The sequence below is a fragment of the Gadus chalcogrammus genome, chromosome 15 (assembly GCF_026213295.1).
Source record: "Gadus chalcogrammus isolate NIFS_2021 chromosome 15, NIFS_Gcha_1.0, whole genome shotgun sequence".
NCBI classification, from domain to species: domain Eukaryota; kingdom Metazoa; phylum Chordata; class Actinopteri; order Gadiformes; family Gadidae; genus Gadus; species Gadus chalcogrammus.
Genome location: NC_079426.1, coordinates 16850912 through 16869240, shown reverse-complemented (window position 1 = coordinate 16869240; position 18329 = coordinate 16850912). Strand labels below are relative to the sequence as shown.

General features: G+C 42.4%; 1 protein-coding gene across 1 annotated transcript; it reads left to right on the top strand.

The window, feature by feature from the left end:
* Positions 1–307: 307 nt before the first annotated feature.
* On the top strand, positions 308–2796 carry LOC130405038 (G-protein coupled receptor 26-like). The gene is made up of 3 exons (XM_056609993.1): positions 308–978; positions 1326–1439; positions 2505–2796. The coding sequence occupies exons 1-3, from the start codon at positions 308–310 to the stop codon at positions 2794–2796; spliced, it is 1077 nt and encodes a 358-aa protein (XP_056465968.1).
* The last annotated feature ends 15533 nt before the right edge of the window (positions 2797–18329 follow it).

Below are 18329 nucleotides of genomic sequence, written 5' to 3'. Positions count from 1 at the left end.
ATGACCGGAGGAGAGCGTCTGGACAGCTCGTCGCTCCACGAGACTGAACATCACAGTTGCTATTGGCTATTATTGCCTTGAATTTTATTAACAATTAAATTACAGACCAAAAATAATCAATCCATTCCCTTACAGGGATCTTATCTGGAGTTCTTTTTTGGAAGGAGCCGTTCCTTCAAGAAAATGTTTGAGATGTCAAGTTGGACCTTTTTCATCACGGGACACTTCAATGGAGGAAACTTCCTAGCAGGAATTTTCATATAAATCGTCCAGAATATCTGAGCGGGACTTTTGAGCACTCCTAAACATGCAAACAGCGGACGTAGCCGCTTCTGTGTTTGTTTTGGTGATCATCGTCGTTTCGTTGCTGTCCAACGTGGTGGTGCTGATCTGCTTTCTGTACGACCCGCAGATCAGAAAGCAGGTTCCCGGGCTTTTCATTCTCAACTTGACCTTCTGCAACCTGTTGCTGAGCGTTTCCAGCATGCCACTGACTGTGGTGGGGCTGATCACCAAGGGGCACCCAGGGGGAACAGTCTTCTGTCAGTTAGTCGGTTTTCTCGACACTTTTCTCCTCACCAATTCGATGCTCACCATGGCCGCGCTGAGCATCGATAGATGGGTGGCTGTGGTGTTTCCACTGAGCTACCACTCTCGGATCCGCCACCGGGATGCAGTCATCGCCCTCGGGTACACCTGGATACACTCTCTCTGCTTCTCCACGGTGGCCACCTGCCTCTCCTGGCTCGGGTACCATCCGCTTTACGCCTCGTGCACGCTGTGCAACGCCAGAGCGAGCGGCGCCAAAGCGCATTTCATAGCGTTCAACATGGTGTTGCACGCTCTCACCTTCCTGCTCACCCTGGTGGTGATGTGTGTCACCTATCTGAAGGTGCTGCAGGTGGCCAGGTTCCACTGTAAACGCATCGACGTGATCACCATGCAGACGCTCGTCCTACTGGTGGACATCCATCCCAGGTAATTTCAAGTTCAGCCTATTGCATAGACCTACACTGTAACTGTAGTCTTGTGTTATGGTTTAATTTAATGTATAGTTGTATTATGCGTGGTGCTCAATAAAATACCATTGTTGTTGTTTATTATTGTTATTATTATTAGTCTTAGTAATAGTAGTAGGCCTAGGCCTAGTATTAGTAGTACAGTAGTGGTATAAGCATTAGTAGTGTTAGAACTAGTAGTCATTGTAGTAGAAGGTAGTGGTAGTAGGCCAAAAATGAATTCATAAAAAGTGTAACACTACGACTGTGACTGCTACTACTTAGTAACCAAAACAATAACAAGCAGACTCCATTGTGCCTCCCCAGCGTGCGCCAGAGATGTCTGGATGAGCAGAGGCACAGGAGACAGAGGGCCACCAAGAAGATCAGCACCTTCATTGGCACCTTTGTGCTCTGCTTCAGCCCCTATGTCATCACAAGGTAGCACAAGTTAGTCCTCAATTTGGTGTGGCCACTTGTCGGTTGGTGTTGGGGGCGTGTATTTGTTTATTTGTGTTTGAATACCTTTTAAAATCATGAAGCCGAAACATATTATACGTTTGACTTCATTATTCAGCAATCATTTCAATAATTAATATTATAAATGATAAAGATTATACATATGCCACGGTAATGTTTAATATGTCAGTTCAATATGCAATGATCAAAAGTGAACTGATGTCATTCATATTTAAATATTATCTTCAGGCTTATGGGCTGGGCACCCTAAGCCTAAACCCTAAAGTCCAGACACAAGGAAGGAATTAATGTTTGAATCAGAACTGTCACCCTGGAGTGCATTTTGAATAGCTCATTTTCATTTGAGTGTGTGTGTGTGTGTGTGTGTGTGTGTGTGTGTGTGTGTGTGTGTGTGTGTGTGTGTGTGTGTGTGTGTGTGTGTGTGTGTGTGTGTGTGTGTGTGTGTGTGTGTGTGTGTGTGTGTGTGTGTGTGTGTGTGTGTGTGTGTGTGTGTGTGCGTGCGTGCGTGCGTGGTTTTGTGTGTGATTGTGTGTTTTTGTTCACATTGGGCTTCTATTGGCATTGTTTTTTTGTGTAAAGGGTTATTTTTTTATCCTAACCTGAAGCTAAGTGCTAAAGTGTTGCCATTAAAAGAGAGATCTAAATAAATGATTCAACATTCGCAGATGCTTTGTAAAAGCCAACAATGACGGAGTTTTGAAGAATACATTAACTACATAAATACTTGGTTCACAATGTCATGAAATAATGGGAAGCATGAAACGCACACCATGAAGTCATAATAGTTTTCCATTAAAACAATTTGACCTTTCAATAAATGTTGCATGATCATGATATGATCCAAGAACATAGAACCATGGCATTTCATCAAAGTATAATATCGACCATAAGTGAAATCTTGAAGACGTTTTTTTAGATGTTCCACTGCACCTACCATGACTCATGAAGCATGCCCTGATTGACCAATGAATCCTGCATTGACCTTGTTTGCATGGGATGTCTTTCCTTCTCTGTGTGGTGACTCAGAGTCCTGGAGCTGTTCTACCATGGGCCCATCAGCCCTCACTGGGCTGTCTTCACTAAGTGTCTGGCCTACAGCAAAGCAGCCACTGACCCATTTGTGTACTCCCTCCTGCGTCACCAGTACAGGAAGACCTGCAGCCTTTTAGCCAACAAGATCCTCAAGAGGAACCTATTTAACTCCTCCTCTGCTCCTTGGGTGGAGAACCACAGGCCCCACCTCCCAAAGACCACCACAACCAATGAGGATCCGCATTACGTCAAGCATTCTGTCCAAGGAAGGGCCGCCTCTCTTTAGGCCAGAGTGTACTCCTGTGTGGACCCCTACTGTGTAGCCAACAAACCCACCACTACAGGTCACATGCACCTCTCCAGTATGTAACCTCACGTCAGGTCGATGGATGCTTCGTCTTTCCCAAAATGTTTCATGGTTCATGTATGAAGGAGGAATGGAGGAGGTTTGCGTCTAAATGTTTGTTTGTACACAACACATCTTCACATTATAGAAGATAAGCCAGATGTCACCACATCTGGAGGACCACGCTGTTGCTCAGACTCACTGACGCAGACGAAGAGACCAAATGAGGCGTAACGACGGCAGCTTTAAGATGCAGAGGTGTCATTTAGGCTTACTCCCACTGAGGTTTACTCATCAACGTTACGAGGTCCAGCGGTCAGCAGCACTGATGTTGAACACTGTCACTCAGTTTCAAGGAACCACCGTGGTTTGAACAGCCAACCAGAGCAGCTTCAGTATATTCATGAGTCTTGATGATATAAAGTTAGAACATTAGTTTCTACTTGAATAAATGACAGATCAGAGCATCATGGCATTAGTTGTAAGTTGCTAGACGTTACCAGCATTTGTTTTTTCTTGTGTATTATAAATGCAGATACAGCTGAAACAAGCTGGGTGTTTGATGCCAAACTTAACTGTTGTATTAGCGGGTTGAACGAATTGGAAATGACAAGATTATAACGATGCAATTAAGCACCATTAGTGTCCCTGTTGGTGGCAAACAAGTTATGCACGATATAGCTCAGGGAACCTTGGGTTAGTACTCCCCTGGTTTGTTGCCTGATGAAGAATGGCATTGGTGTATTGGTGCACTGATTGAGCAGTTGTCTGAACATGTTGCTATGTTGCCTGACTGTAATTTAAGTTCAGACCATGAGGTGATTTCCTGGATGATTAGTCAATCAGGATTCTCTCAGTCACAATGGAGCAGTTTGGCTCCTGTCACAGGACTGCTACTATTAAAAATTATGAATGATTCAATTATTATAGGTTCAAACAAACGCGGGGCGACGCTAGGAGCCAGGGTGGATGGATTCACATTCTCAAACGTTCGGTTGAGAATGTTAATTGGGAAGAGGCTGCAAATTATGATTCATTTATTTTCAGAAAAACGTTGTTCAGGTTTTTGCAAATTTTGCTTGTGATCTTTGGGAAATAAATGCTGTGCATTTGATGTGTGTTCTGCTGTGTGCTAAGCCCGGGCCCCCAGCCCGGGGCCCCGCAAGGACCCCCCAACTCAGCTCTGCCGTGTGCTCATTTATTCCTTTGATCCATTTTATCTTCTTTCATTCGCAAGTGGTGCGATGGAATATTTATTCCCTTTTTTTTTGTCTTTGTTTATTTGCTCCATATTTCCATATTTGCGCATTTTCTTTCTTAAATTTTGAAAATACACGGCTAAATTAGACTAAAGAATGCCACACATGAGTTTATTGTCGAGCCTCGCCTTTCATTTGGAAGATCTATCTATGTATTTATCAAGTCACACAGGCCTAAGAGTGACAGGACTATTAATATGAGATGTAGCTTACAATGCCCTCCAAGTTCAGTTAATATTTTGCCCTGCACAGCTTAAGTGTTTTTCATTCTAGAGGTTATACAAGGACAGCCCTACATTGTTTAGTGTGTCATAAAATAATAAGGAAAACAATAACATTAACCTTATCAAAGAATGATCATAACAAATCACACAGTTGAGAACACTCTTTAATTATGGCATACAGTTAGTTTTATAGGCTACATTGTAAGCATTTTGAGACATATCCGTTTGAGGGACAAGTCAACACTGGTATGCTACTGTTATAGCTCCCCCGCTCTCACCTTCCTGGGCATTTCATCTGACTTCTTTTATCACTGGCTCTCACGTCCGCTGTCCTGTGAGGCATTCTTCGCACGGTTGGAGTTGAACCGTTTAATGAGGAAAGTGTGCCATCTGAGGGCCGTCAGAACACAGACTACAGTTCACATGAACACAGTCCACTTCATCTCAATCCCTACAGCCATACCCTGCCTGTCTTGCTAATAGGAAACAACAGCTGTTTGAATCACTAACCCTTGGCTATCCTGTATGCCAGATGTTGTTGCCTTCTATGAAAGAGGCTGTGGAGCTGTGCATTTTTATTAGACTCTTGATACGCCAAACTTCTGACCTGCATAGGAAATCAAAGGACGAAGCCAGGGGCCGTATTCACAAAGCATTTTATCTTACCGCTAGGAGTGCTCCTAACTCGCGCTAAAACATTTTACGTAGGAGTTTTTTCTTAAAAGTTATTCACAAAGCCGCTGAGACCTACTCTTACTAAGGATAAATCACAAAGAGTGAACTAAGAGTGACGCGCCGTTGCTATGGATTACGTCAATTCTCGTGCACGAGTTTAGAAGCGGTCAGTTCGGTGATTGGTTGTTCAGACGAGCCCACTGAATCACCGAAAAACAAGGAAATAGCCTAGGCTAGAAATGAATTCCTATTAAGTAGTTATAGTGCAGTTAGCAGAATACACGCATGATGACAATTTTGTGCAGACCACGATAATGACGTTGTAGCCTGCACGTTCAAGAGAGAGAGAAAGCAAACAATACAAATACGTAAAATCTAAAATAAAATAAATGTTACGAACTACCCAAGTGTTGACTGATTTGTGCCAAGGTGTTTACCTAAAATGTGTTTTCAAAGTGATCCCTAAATGCCTGTCCACTCGGTTCCACACGGCCAAATTCCTTGTAATGTTGATCGCCATCATCATCATCATCATCATCATCGTCTGGCTGTGGAATGTTCCTCCGCTTGCAGAGGTTGTGTAGAATGGCACATACAGTGATTAGCCTACTGTGCTTGCCCTCTCTGGGGTGAGGCGTATTTCGCCGTGGAGGACATGAAACCGACGTTTCATCTGCCCAATTCCTCTCTCCACAACATTTCGTGTATGTTTGTGTGCTCGCAAAGAGCCAATACGATGTGTTTTACGCATAGGACTATACGTTATCTGCGTAATCACTTACATGTTACACTTTAACTGTGCTCCCGGTTGTGAATTGAGGTAGGGTGTCTAGAGCCACGTCTTGCATGGATAGTCACTGTCACCCAGCAAGTGACACCCAACTACATCTCAAAAAGCTGCCTCAGACCGCTCACCATTAAAATGCGCGAATCATGGGTAGCTGAAGATCCAGGCCACTTTGCAACAACATCCAGTAGGCTATGTTAAAATTTGCATCAAAAACAACCTGCGTGTTGATGGAATGCACTTTCTTCCTATTGACGAACACGTCCTCGTCTTTTGATGGCGCAATTATTTTTATTTTTTATAAGTTATATATATTTTTTTATAATTTATAATTTTTATAACATTTTATTTCGGGACTAATCGGATTATTCCTGTTAGTCGGGGATGTTATTGCATCGCGCATTAACTCCACAATAAATTGAATACCCTAACATTTCGTCTTGCAGGCATTTTAAGATTCTTTGTGAATAGGTCTTACTTAGGAGTCCTCTTGAGGACTTTTAAGCTCTCCTAGACTTAGGTGCTACTTTTAGTCCTAAAATACTTTGTGAATTGCTCTTAGTGAAAAAAGTTAGGAGTCCTAAATTTAAGAGTGACACGCCCATTATTTTTAGGAGTTACTCCTAAATTCGCCAGTTAGGACCTACTTTTAGCCCTAAGATCCTTTGTGAATACGGCCCCAGAACAGCACAAATACCCGACGTAACACAAAGAAACCATGACGTTAAATGTGAATATTTGTATTAGTGATTAGTATAAGTACAATTTGACAGGGTTAATCACTTTAGGGAGTGATTAAAAATCGTCCACCCACGCCTACGCTGCCTGCAATGAAATGGCGGCAGAGGGGTTTCAGTTACAGCATAAGGCACAATGGAGTTAGGGGGGAGAGGGGGCTTAGTGCTAAAGGATTTTATAATTGCAGGGCTACGGAGAGGTTGGAGGAGAAGAAAGGGAGCAAAGAAAGAGGACGGTGGTTAATATTTTCTGAGAAGCCTTGGTGACGTGGCCTTTGACCAGTAGTCGTTATCCCTTCCTCTTCCTCTTCCTCCCTAGTCCTTCTTCTTCCCACACATGCTTTCATCATGAAGCCCGTCTCATCCCTGTTTCCCCAAGGCCTTCTTCAGTCTGAACGTCGGCGCCCAAAGTAGACGCCTCCTATTTAGGTGGATTCAAAATAATGACATTGACATAAAGACTGAACTATGGACAAAAACTGAGATTAAAATGTGTACAGACGGACTGGCAGACGACCACCACAACCTCTCAGTGGAGTAGGGCGGTGTCACATTTTTGCTGTCTTTCCAAACAACATAAGGGGACGGCTTTGACAGTGTTTGGTTGGAGCAGAGCGAAGGCTCACACGCATGGCGGTCACTGGAAGGTATTTAGGAAGTCGGGCTGAATACAAAATCACTGAGAAGAAGAGGCCCTGTAAGAAGAAGTTTACTTAAAAGAGGATCCCTGACGTTAAAGAAAGCTGCCATGCGTAGGCAGTGGGAGACGGAGGAGGGGGGCTGGAGCAGGAGGTGGAGGAAGAGATGAGTGCGTTGGCTGACTTCACACAACCTAGGGTCCTCGGAATAATCGGAAGTTGCAACCATTGTTTGATGTCGTGTTTCAAAAGGCGGAGGCCCATATTACTAACGATGCCTTTAGTTGTCAGTTTCTCCCTTTACAGTCAGATACAGTTCATAATGTCAGATATTGTGAAGGGGATATTTGGAACACAAGAATGTGTCTTTTCAATTGTTCATGGCAAGGCAAGGCAGCACTCATGCGTAGCCTGCCATGAAGGAACCGACACAACAATCCTTTTAATATAACCCGGGCTTTGGTCATATATATTATTAAAATGGATGTTGAGGGTATTTTAGTATCTGAGAATAGTGCTTTACAAAGTTCCAAATTTGGATTATTCTTATTAACCTTTCCTTAGCGTCAGACATACTTACCCATAATGCTCTCTGCTCTGGGAAGAAGATTGTCCCTTAGCATTGAATGTAAATGCGGTGTGAATTATTTGAATGTCATGTCACGGTATTCCCCATGGCGTCAAACCAACCAGCGAGTGAGGCAGCCTGCCTGGAGTCTCCACTGCAGTTTGATTCCTTTTTTATTATTCTCTGCCCAAAATACAACTCAGTTAAGAATTTTGATACAAAGGGTTAATTATTAAACAAAATAAGTATTTATCATTTTGACAAAGAATTACAATATTGCCCATAAAAATAACTCAGAACTATTCCCCAAACAAAATGTAAATAGCCTGAATGTATGCATCATGAAGTGTGTGGACAGTGTTTTACTCACAGTGTTAAAAGACTCCTAACACCAAAACGTGTGCTTGTATTTAATAGCTGTGAGATGGTAAAATATCCTGGGTTCCTTTCGCCTTTAGGTTTCCAAACACATATCTAGGAGATATTAATTTCTCCCCAGCACTGTTTGATGATCCACTGTTAATCTGTCTGTGAATAATATTTCCCCCGGAGCAATCATACCACTCATAATGAAAAACAAATAAAGATGGGGAATAACTTGATCCAGGATGTCATTTTAATGGAAAGCATTTCCAGGTCCTTTGTCCACCATTCCATCAATCCATCAACCTGTCTGTCTGCACGTCCATCCATCCATGCTCCTCTTTGTATGTCTGTCTCGACATCCATCCATTCTTCCGTTCTCCTTTGTGTCTGTAAAAGTCTGTCTGCAACTATGTCCATCGATTCTCTTGTGTGTCTGTCCGTCTATCTATCTGCACTTCCATCTGTCCGTCTGTCTGTCTGTATATACGTTGCCCCATCCACCTGCATCGTCCATTAATACTGCATTGGCAATGACAGTATCTTCCTCCTCAGGAAAAATCAGATAAAACTTAAGGGTGTTTTCCTTTTCTGTGGGTGAATTTCTTGTATTCATTTCTGGTCTATGGACAAAGCATATTCAGAAAACAAATGAAGAGGGAGAGACACAGTGAGACAACTCACTTCACATAAATATTGATATCAGCCACATCGGCCTGCTTGAGGCGTAAAGCAGGACCCCACACAGGAGACCACTCAGGGAACACTCTGATTGTCTGAGTAAAACAAGCATTGGTTGAAACAACAATAAATGCTGTTTTTATAATTATGAAGCCAGGGGTGCTTCATCCCGCAAACAGATCTCAAGAGTGGGTCACCACCAAGTGAACGTGTGCAGTCTGAGATTTGCATGAAAACAATGATTTCCATTCGATTTGCATCTAAATGCATGCAATGTTGTTCCCGAGCATGCGTGCATTTGCTTGGTATTTCATGAATATGAATATAAACGCTTGAACTTTGCTGGCTCACTGTGCCAGATGCTCCACTCTGTTCCTGTGTGTTGAAATACACCAGCTATTAATTAGGACGTAAGTGTATCAGGATAAATGATTGACAGAATTTGCGTGGCTATGATTTTTGATGTGTCATTTTTTAATCACAGAATATTAATAACCATGATATCACCATCAACAGCATCATCATACCCCTTAAACAGAATTAACACTTCAGATTTTAAGTCAATTTAATATGAAGATCCTATTAAATTTATCCTGTAGTATGGACATGCTGGCTCTTCATGTCCATACTACAAATATATATCTAACCACATACCTCATGATTATAGAAAGTGTAAGGCAAAGGATATCACATTGATGCTATCATAGCACAGACATGCTCTGCCTTGCTGCCTGGCTGACTGCATCGACACGTGCATCCTGACCTTTTTGTCTATGCTGCCCATGTTTACCATTCCTGATCCGTGTACAAGGCTTGTATTCACAACACCACGACGCCTTCCTTCTGCATCGATAAGACATCCCCCTTCACTGTGGTATCTGCTTAGTGATTCAGCGTCCAGCTGCTCAGATCAGATATAAGTGAAATCAATCTATTCTAATGTATGTACATGAATTATTCACATCACCACCTGTTTTACTTTTACCTGTGAGCTAAGGTAAAGATTGTATGCTATTGCTTGTTAGTTCATTTGTTCTATTGGAGTTGATGGGGTATAGTGGACTGCAGCCGAAGCTGAGGGTCTTGCTAGCAAGGACTCAATGGTAGCTCTTTGGGAGTTGAGTACCTTAAAAGGCGATGGAACGCATCCAGCGGTGTCGTGGCACCCTAGGGCCTCTGTGGCTCGTGTGCCCTCCTCTTGATCAGAGAAGACAGAGGGTCAGAGGTCGGCCCTGTTGAAGTGATTGGCCCAAGCTGTGTGATATCATTACAGTGATTATGATTCTATAGGGAACTCCCCCTCAGGGCCGATTGGCTGATCGCAGACCCTATTTCTGCACCAGCTAAAAGAGAGGAATTCACCTTTAACCAATAAATATTGTTGTTACTTGTCAAGGTCATTTTGCACAGTGCACATTTACAGTACCTCATTTTCTGGAAGGAATCAGGGATTGATTATTTTATGGCTCGTAAAAGTGTTGGTTTGGAGCAGTGATAACCTTAAGGTGATTAATATTGCCATGCTTATGGTATGTGATTGTAAGGGGGGTGTTCTGCACCATCATTTAAAAGGTTACGTCATTCTCCATCCCATTGCTGAACAACATTCTGTCTTTATAATCAGCACAAACAGCTGCATTTACATACATATTGCATTTACCACTGTTTGTTTATTGGCAAAATTGTTTATTATTATGAACTGCTGTTTTAGTCCCCATTTAAAACCAATTCAACTCTGTTTATAAGCAATACATATATATAAAATATAATATTACCATAAAACTATAAAATCCAACTTTTATTCGACTTTGAGAAACAGCCATGGAACATAGATCTCCAAAAGGAAGGTACTCATCAACACATTGTCTCCATAGCCCTCCACTAAATAAAAGCTTTATCAACAAAGGATTACAAGACATGAAATTGGGATTAACCTATTTTGCTGATGTTTGATGCGGTAATACCCATGCAAGCAAATAGCATTAAAATTGAGCTCTGGTGCAATGAACCGATAATGAGCCCGCCGTGAGGGGACAGCTCTGGGCTGGGACTACACAAGGCTGCTCTCCTCACTGGGAGCCCACCAGACCGGAGGAGCCCGCTGTACACAATACATTGTAATTCCACATGGAACCCTACCTCCACCATGTCTAGTCCTCAAGTCCTCCGACATGTCAGACATTATTTAACGAGATGTTTTATTTGTCGTACTGTTCGATTAGTGAAGCATTTAGAGTTTCCTTTAGGAATAGAACAGGCCTTATAAATAAGATAGCCCCTGCCGTCACTTTGGCGGGCTCCACTGCTAACCTCCGCAGACACACGGCAGATCAGATCTAAGGCAGACAAATAGCTTGGCTGCACCAGAGGCCAGAGGACATGGTAAAGGACGCCTCTCTGCTCCATCAGGAAAGCAAGAGAACAAGGCTAATCCACACTAGCACTGTTGGTCTTAGGAAAAATTCTATTATGATTTATTTAAATTGATTTATAATTTCATTAAGGAAGGACGTATAGAGATTAGGAACGGTATAGAAAAGATTCAGGGACAACACGTGGGACACGCCTTAGTACGCCCAAAAACAATGAGAAGTTTGAGGTGGAATAACAAATACGTGGAGGTTAATCCCCGGTGATTGAATATGGTAAGGACGTGATTGCATTATGAAGAGCACGCCGTCCTAGATTGCAGTCTGAGGAGCCAGGCAGGCTTCTTTAAGGGGTGGTTACAGGAAGCCTGGGCCAGACATATGCACTGAATACGTTAATACAGTATTTGTCTATAGAAAATTGTCTACCTATGTAGGCTTATTTTAAGCATCTTTGACCAAGATGATCATCTCTTACCTGCTCCCTGTTGACATGCAGCGGATTTATAATAGCACCTGACAAACTAAATGACAAAATAGTCTGCTGTGTTAATAGTAAAAGATATAATGAAATAATATCAACAATTTTTCGCTTATAACTAATGACGTTATCCTGATGAAGGGAGATATCTGTGTGTCTGTGTGTGTGTGTGTGTGTGTGTGTGTGTGTGTGTGTGTGTGTGTGTGTGTGTGTGTGTGTGTGTGTGTGTGTGTGTGTGTGTGTGTGTGTGTGTGTGTGTGTGTGTGTGTGTGTGTGTGTGTGTGTGTGTGTGTGTGTATGACAGAGAGCGTGTGTGGACAAAAGTGTTTGTTGTTTGGTGAGAGCGAGTCAGAGAGTGGGAGAGGGCGATAGAGGGACAGTGAAAGAGAAGCAGGAACAGCAGGGGGGGGGGGGGGGGGGCATGACATCAAACCTGACAGCAGAGAACATTGTGAGACGCTATGAACCACAAAGGCATCGCCAGGCGTCGCCTTCAGCCATCTGAGTAAGGTGATGATAAAGGGATGATGTATAGGTAGCCCTAACGAGACAGGCAACACATAGATGTACATAAATATACGTACATGTAAAGCATGTTTCCAGTTGGTGGTGGACTTAAAGCTGGTCTGATTATAATGGAATGTCAGCCCTGTGCCTATTAAGCAACTTCATACAGACATACATGATGATATAGCGTTAGATAATCCCAAAAAATTGGATTTAACTGCTGCACTTATATGGGTACAATCTACATTGAACCATTCAAAATACTATAAGATAGTCCTTTCAATTCAAAAACATGAAGAGGAATCCTTTGGGCCCTACATCAGCAACACATATAATGTGTGGTAATAAAATAAATGTTGAATAAAATATTAAATATTTATTTGTCAAAAGAATGTGTAGCGGTGTTGATATTGTGTCAGAATGAGCGGGAACTGTGTCAGACTTTAACTACAGTTCTGGTGATATTGTTAAGGAGTAGTATTAATAGTAATAGTGGTAATAGGGCTAATAGTGCGATGATTGAAGACGAATGCAGTCGCAAACAGCACATTTTGAACACCTGATAATGTCTGAGAAACTGCATAAGCAATTACAATTTCCAGGTCCCTGGCGATAAAACATAACCCGAGTTGCCATGGTTTCCTAGCTTTCTGAACTTCTGACAGCTAGGAAACCATATGCCTGCTGTGGTTCTCATTGTAAAACTACAGTTCCCAATCCAATTGGGGACAACGAAGAAGGGTCTCTGGGTAGACCAGTCTCTAGAAAATCCCAGAGGTTGAAGGTTTGGATAAACCAAGTGATACATCAAAATGGAGCTATCTTCATTTAGTGTATGACATGTGTTGCCAGATGGCTGTCCTAGTTTTAATAATGGTTTTAAACATAAGGTATAACATTTTTGGTCAATCGCATAGATAGATCATAATTTGAATAACGGGGATCCTTAATTTGGGCAGAAAATAACAGCGATTTACCAAATCCAATTGGACAAAAAGTACACCGAGTTTAGCAAAACTATCAGTGCATTAAGTTATAATTGTGAGAATCCTTTCACATGAAAAATCAAAAGACTGGTCCCTACCGTTTTACAGCCCCTGGAGATGGGCCTAACAAGCCACTGAGTAGGCACGAAAAGCACGCCTTCCAAACCGGTCACTATGGCAACGTAACATCTGAAATTGAAAACGTCCAAAGGAGTATTAAGGCATTCATGGATCGTACTGCATTCTCTGGACAATAGGATCATCTTTGTGCTGCTTTGTGAAGGACGTCAGATCACTATGGAATGGCTGCCATTAATGGCAAAAAACATGAAGGTTTAATTTAATCATCAAATAGAATCTCTTTGTCACAGATGCATTGAGAGGATTTATATCAATAAATCAATGATCATATTATTTTTAAAACCTAAACACTGGCTCTGAATATTTACAAAGATTGTGGGTTGTATTGTACACATCTAAAGCCGAATATCCAGCACATTGATTCCCGTTGTAAAAGATCTGATGCAAAAACACCTGCTAGCTTCATTGTATTCACGTCAGGAAGTAGTGACTTTTGACTTTTCATCTTTGCTATGTTTATCTAATATCTATAAACTACCATCTTCCAACCAACAGGATGACTTTAAGGTACGCAAAATGTAGTCACCAACATTTAACTACATTGCTGTTAAAGCAACAGCGATTAAGGATATATAGAAAATATGTATCTTTCATAAATCACAACATCTACCAAATAAGTTACTGTTTGTGGATCTCACCACATATGTGAGCCCATGATGAGTGCAACCTCAAAAGCCTATAAATGCTTGTGTACTTCCAACATCCTCTCAAGGAAAAATCCCTTTTTCTCAAGACCGAAGACAACCTTACCCAAACTATCCCTCCTATGGTGAAGAACGTTGCTTTGATCAGTACTTCAAGGGCTTAGTTGGCAAGTCCTCCTCAGTCGTGGGTGATGTGATATATGCGAGTCAGAGTGTTCCCAGATGATTATTATCTGGTTACCTCTTCCATAAGCTCAGATCCAACAGTTCTAACATGTCATAACAGAGCATCTCTGGGAGGACAGCACAGAGCCTGGGCTGGAAATCAGAAACTGCAAGGAGCAGAGTTAAGCCTTCATTATGGAGATATTCCACCGAGAAAACGAACTGACTAAAACTATTTATAAATGCATTTCTGCAGCCTGTAGGATGTTGATATGAAACCTTTGGACAATTTACAGTTTGCTACTGATGGTTGAGATTGATTTAGCCAAGTAGGCATTTTGAAGATCCGTGTCTACAGCAACATGGTCGGTGTTAACAAAAATGCAGAAAAAGAAAGTGAAGAGTAAAGTCTGCCATCAGACTTACATATGAATCTAAAATCGGTCATGCAAGACCACCTCTTCCACTACCCCTGATGTTGCTACTACCGAAAATGCTGGGGAAAGCCCCTGGTCAGAGCTGATTTAGACCCCACTGGTTTTCTTCTGATTCAAATGTTCAGGAAATAGTGATCGATAGCTGCCCACGCTTCAAGCTCAACCACCTTGGCCAATGGGAGCCACTAATTAAACTGTATTCAGAACTCTTCCAGTCGATAATGGAATCTAAAGTCGGACGAAATGGATGCAAGGCGTGTTGATGGCGGCTGCGGCTGCATTTTGGCACGGGCAGATCTCAGACCGGTCTCCCCCGCCCTCGACCTGTGCGTCACAACTCTTCTGCGTCCAGAGATTGGGGCTCACAGAGAGGAGAGGAGAGGCAGCTGCTCTCGCTTCTTCCGCCTGATCCCGCGAAGCAATGTCAAGATCGCTACATCAAGAGTGTGCTCTCAGGCTGAACCCGTAGATGAAGAGGCTCAGCGGCGCTGCTCTGTGCCACATACAAATAACCGCAACATGGCCTGCAGGACCCAGAACAAGATGATGATGGTTCAATTCTCCTCTGTCATCGTCTTATATATTATCAGCCTATTGTGAAGAGTGAATTTGTCCGTAGAGGAGGTCACTCATTTGGCGGAGGCACTGAGCCCCGCCTATAGACAGCTGTGGGAGACCCTGATAAGACAATCGATTGTTGGTCACAATAAATTAGGCATTATTGAGCAGCATACATTAACAAAGATTTAATTTCGATGAGTCGATGACGGGTGACGGGTCCTGCCTGGCAAAGCAGAATAGAAGTGGATAGTTATTTTACTTGTTGCCATGCATACAAACTAGCATCATAGTGAAGAATTTTGCCCTGAACTACTTCTCAGTAAAGCTTGTTTCATCAGTGCACCCAGGGTTTGATGAAGAATTTTGATCGCTCCAAAGTATTTTTGCAGATACATAACATTAAGAATGCAAGAATCCATCTAATGGATGTCAAATAATACTGTTAGATCCAACAGAGATCATCAATATGTGTTCCCTCTGTAAGCATGATAACTGTCACACATCCATGAGCAAGCCAACCAGGGGCGGACTGGCCATCGGGAATACCGGGGACATCCCCGGTGGGCTCTCGCTCGAATTTAATTTTGGCACTATGGGGGAGGGAACCAAGGCAGGGCGGGCTTTCCTATGATTGGCCGTTTCTGATGCGCGATATTTGATTGACAGCCCTCCTCAGCCCTCCTCTCATTCAATTCTGAATTGTACAGTAAATGGCTGAAACGATAGTTACTTATTGTAACTCTAGATTCTATGAGTATAGGCGCAGCCTTTTAAGGCTATCGCTATTGGGTTATCCCTAGGCGTGAGCCGTAGCACTGAACATTTTGTAATCCCCGACCACCAACAGCGTGGGCCTCAATTACGTCCGCGTGCGGCGTGCCTCAACAACGTCCGCATTTCGCAGATATAGTCGGGCGCCGGCGGACGTTCTGCTCCAAATAAACAGCTTTTCTTCAGCTATTTAAAGGACAATGAGGCCGACACTTAAAAGGCTGCGCCTATACTCATAGAATCTGGAGTTACAATACGTAACTATCGTTTCAGCCATTTACTGTACAATTCAGAATTGAATGAGAGGAGGGCTGAGGAGGGCTGTCAATCAAATATCGCGCATCAGAAACGGCCAATCATAGGAAAGCCCGCCCTGCCTTGGTTCCCTCCCCCATAGTGCCAAAATTAAATTTGAGCGAGAGCGTAAAAACATCTTTCGCGAGAGGTTTTGCGCGCGCGAGAGGCTGTTTTGCGCGCGCTGTGGTAATTTGCGCGCGCGAGAGGCTGTTTTGCGCACGCAGAGATCATTTGCGCGCTCGCAGTTAATATCCACGCATGTGGAATAATATAATACGCCCGAATGCATCTTTTATCACGTTAGTGAATTATGGCACTAATGTGTCGCCATAGGTAACACTTAACTATAAAGGTTCATTTATTCATCACAAACATTAGTTAATACCGTAATAAGCATTAACTAATATGTTTATTTACAGCTATATAAATAAATAATTCTCTAGTATTCATTAAGTGTTAGTGGGGTTAACCCTTACCCACTCACCCTATGCTTAGGTTATAATAATGCTTATACCTGCATTCAATTATGTTTTATGGTTAATTAATTTACCATAACTTTCAAGTCTTACCATGTAACCTGTATCCTAAGCCTTCAATCCAACCTAACTTTACTTCCACTATTCTGATCTGCGTCAATTCTTTCCTTTTGAGAGTAACAGGATGTTGTGTTCCCAATATTACCCTGAAAAAAATGAACGATCTGACGTTGTGAGGGGATTGAGTCAGAGTCTTTCAGAACGTCTTTCTAATGACGCTAGAGAGAGACCATTACATTGGATTAATATGGCTGGGCATCATTAGAATCTGAACACCAGATGTACCGATGAAGTTCATCTTCCCTTTGCTTGATAACTTTTAATTATGAGCTTCAGAACCTTGCTCATAGTCAAAAGGGTTTGAAGATTTCCTGAAGAAAAACCTGTCATTAGGATCTCAGCTTTCTTCCTAACTTTTTTTCAAGCATGCATTGAACCATAAGTTTAAAGGCACCCAGTGCAACTTTCGAGGCTTAAAAATAAACATTCAATTTCTAGTCTTTTTTACACGTAGTAAGTTTCAATAACTCCACACCATTACATACCGACATTCAAGCAGCAAAGATGAGACGTCGTTGTGTGGTGAGAACTGATAGAAAATCGATAACAACAACAATGCCGCCATTTTCTTTATTTTTTGTAACCTACAATAAATAAAGCAGGCTTCCAGTCAATGGAAAAATGGCTTCTCCCCACCGGCGATTGTTGTTGTTTACGATTTTCTATCAGTTCTCACCACACAACGACGTCTCATCTTTGCTCCTTGAATGTCGATATGTAATGGTATGGAGTTATTGAAACTTACTACGTGTAAAAAAGACTAGAAATTGAATGTTTATTTTTCATTGAATGTTTACATAAAGTTGCACTGGGTGCCTTTAATTAGTAAAATAAGTAAATTATATACAAAGAGTTTAACTGTCCTTTTACCTTATGCTAAGCAAAACACTCAGATGTACCTTCAAAGAACAAACACAACTATAAAACTACTAAAATACAATACAAACAGTTGAATATCCTTGCAAAATTGAAAAAGTATCGTCATCTTCATCATCTTCAGTGGGCGACATCCTGGCTGACACGCTGGCGCTGATTGGGCTTCTACTAAACCCAAACAACAGCAGAAGGAGACATGAGAAGCCATGTGCCTACGGGGGAGACCATCAGAACGTAGAATCCAGCGCGCGCTACACGGCGGGCCTCCTCCTCCCTGCAGCCTTATAAGGGCTTCCCCAAACATCGCACAAGCTCTCCTTGCCTCTTCCCGGGCGCACGCCGTATAGCATACTGATTGTTGTTCACTCTCTCATCACGGATCTAAGGACACTACAGGGGTTTAATTGCTTTTTTCTCCCCCACAATATCCATTGCAGCTCACATGTGATGAACCCACACGTCTGCAATCCGCTCCTAGTAAGCCTTTAGTGCGGTTGGATGGGTAGCTGCGGTGCCCTTAGCAAAATGAAACTGCAGAGATGACTCACCTTGTTCTGTTCGGTCGATGCAATTAATGGTGCGAACCTCAATCGCCAGTGGAGTATTTTAATATTTGGAGAAGTGGATAATAAGCGTCGGTTGGTTCAAAAAAAAAAAAAAGCTATCGCTGACGACATGTGACACATTCCTGCTGTAGAACTGCGGATGTT

Bases quoted from the DNA above. Each gene is read 5' to 3' on its own strand.
- LOC130405038 (XM_056609993.1), top strand. From the start codon at position 308: ATGCAAACAGCGGACGTAGCCGCTTCTGTGTTTGTTTTGGTGATCATC. The intron at 979-1,325 runs GTAATTTCAAGT...GTGCCTCCCCAG, and splicing joins CTGGTGGACATCCATCCCAG to CGTGCGCCAGAGATGTCTGG. The intron at 1,440-2,504 runs GTAGCACAAGTT...GTGGTGACTCAG, and splicing joins AGCCCCTATGTCATCACAAG to AGTCCTGGAGCTGTTCTACC.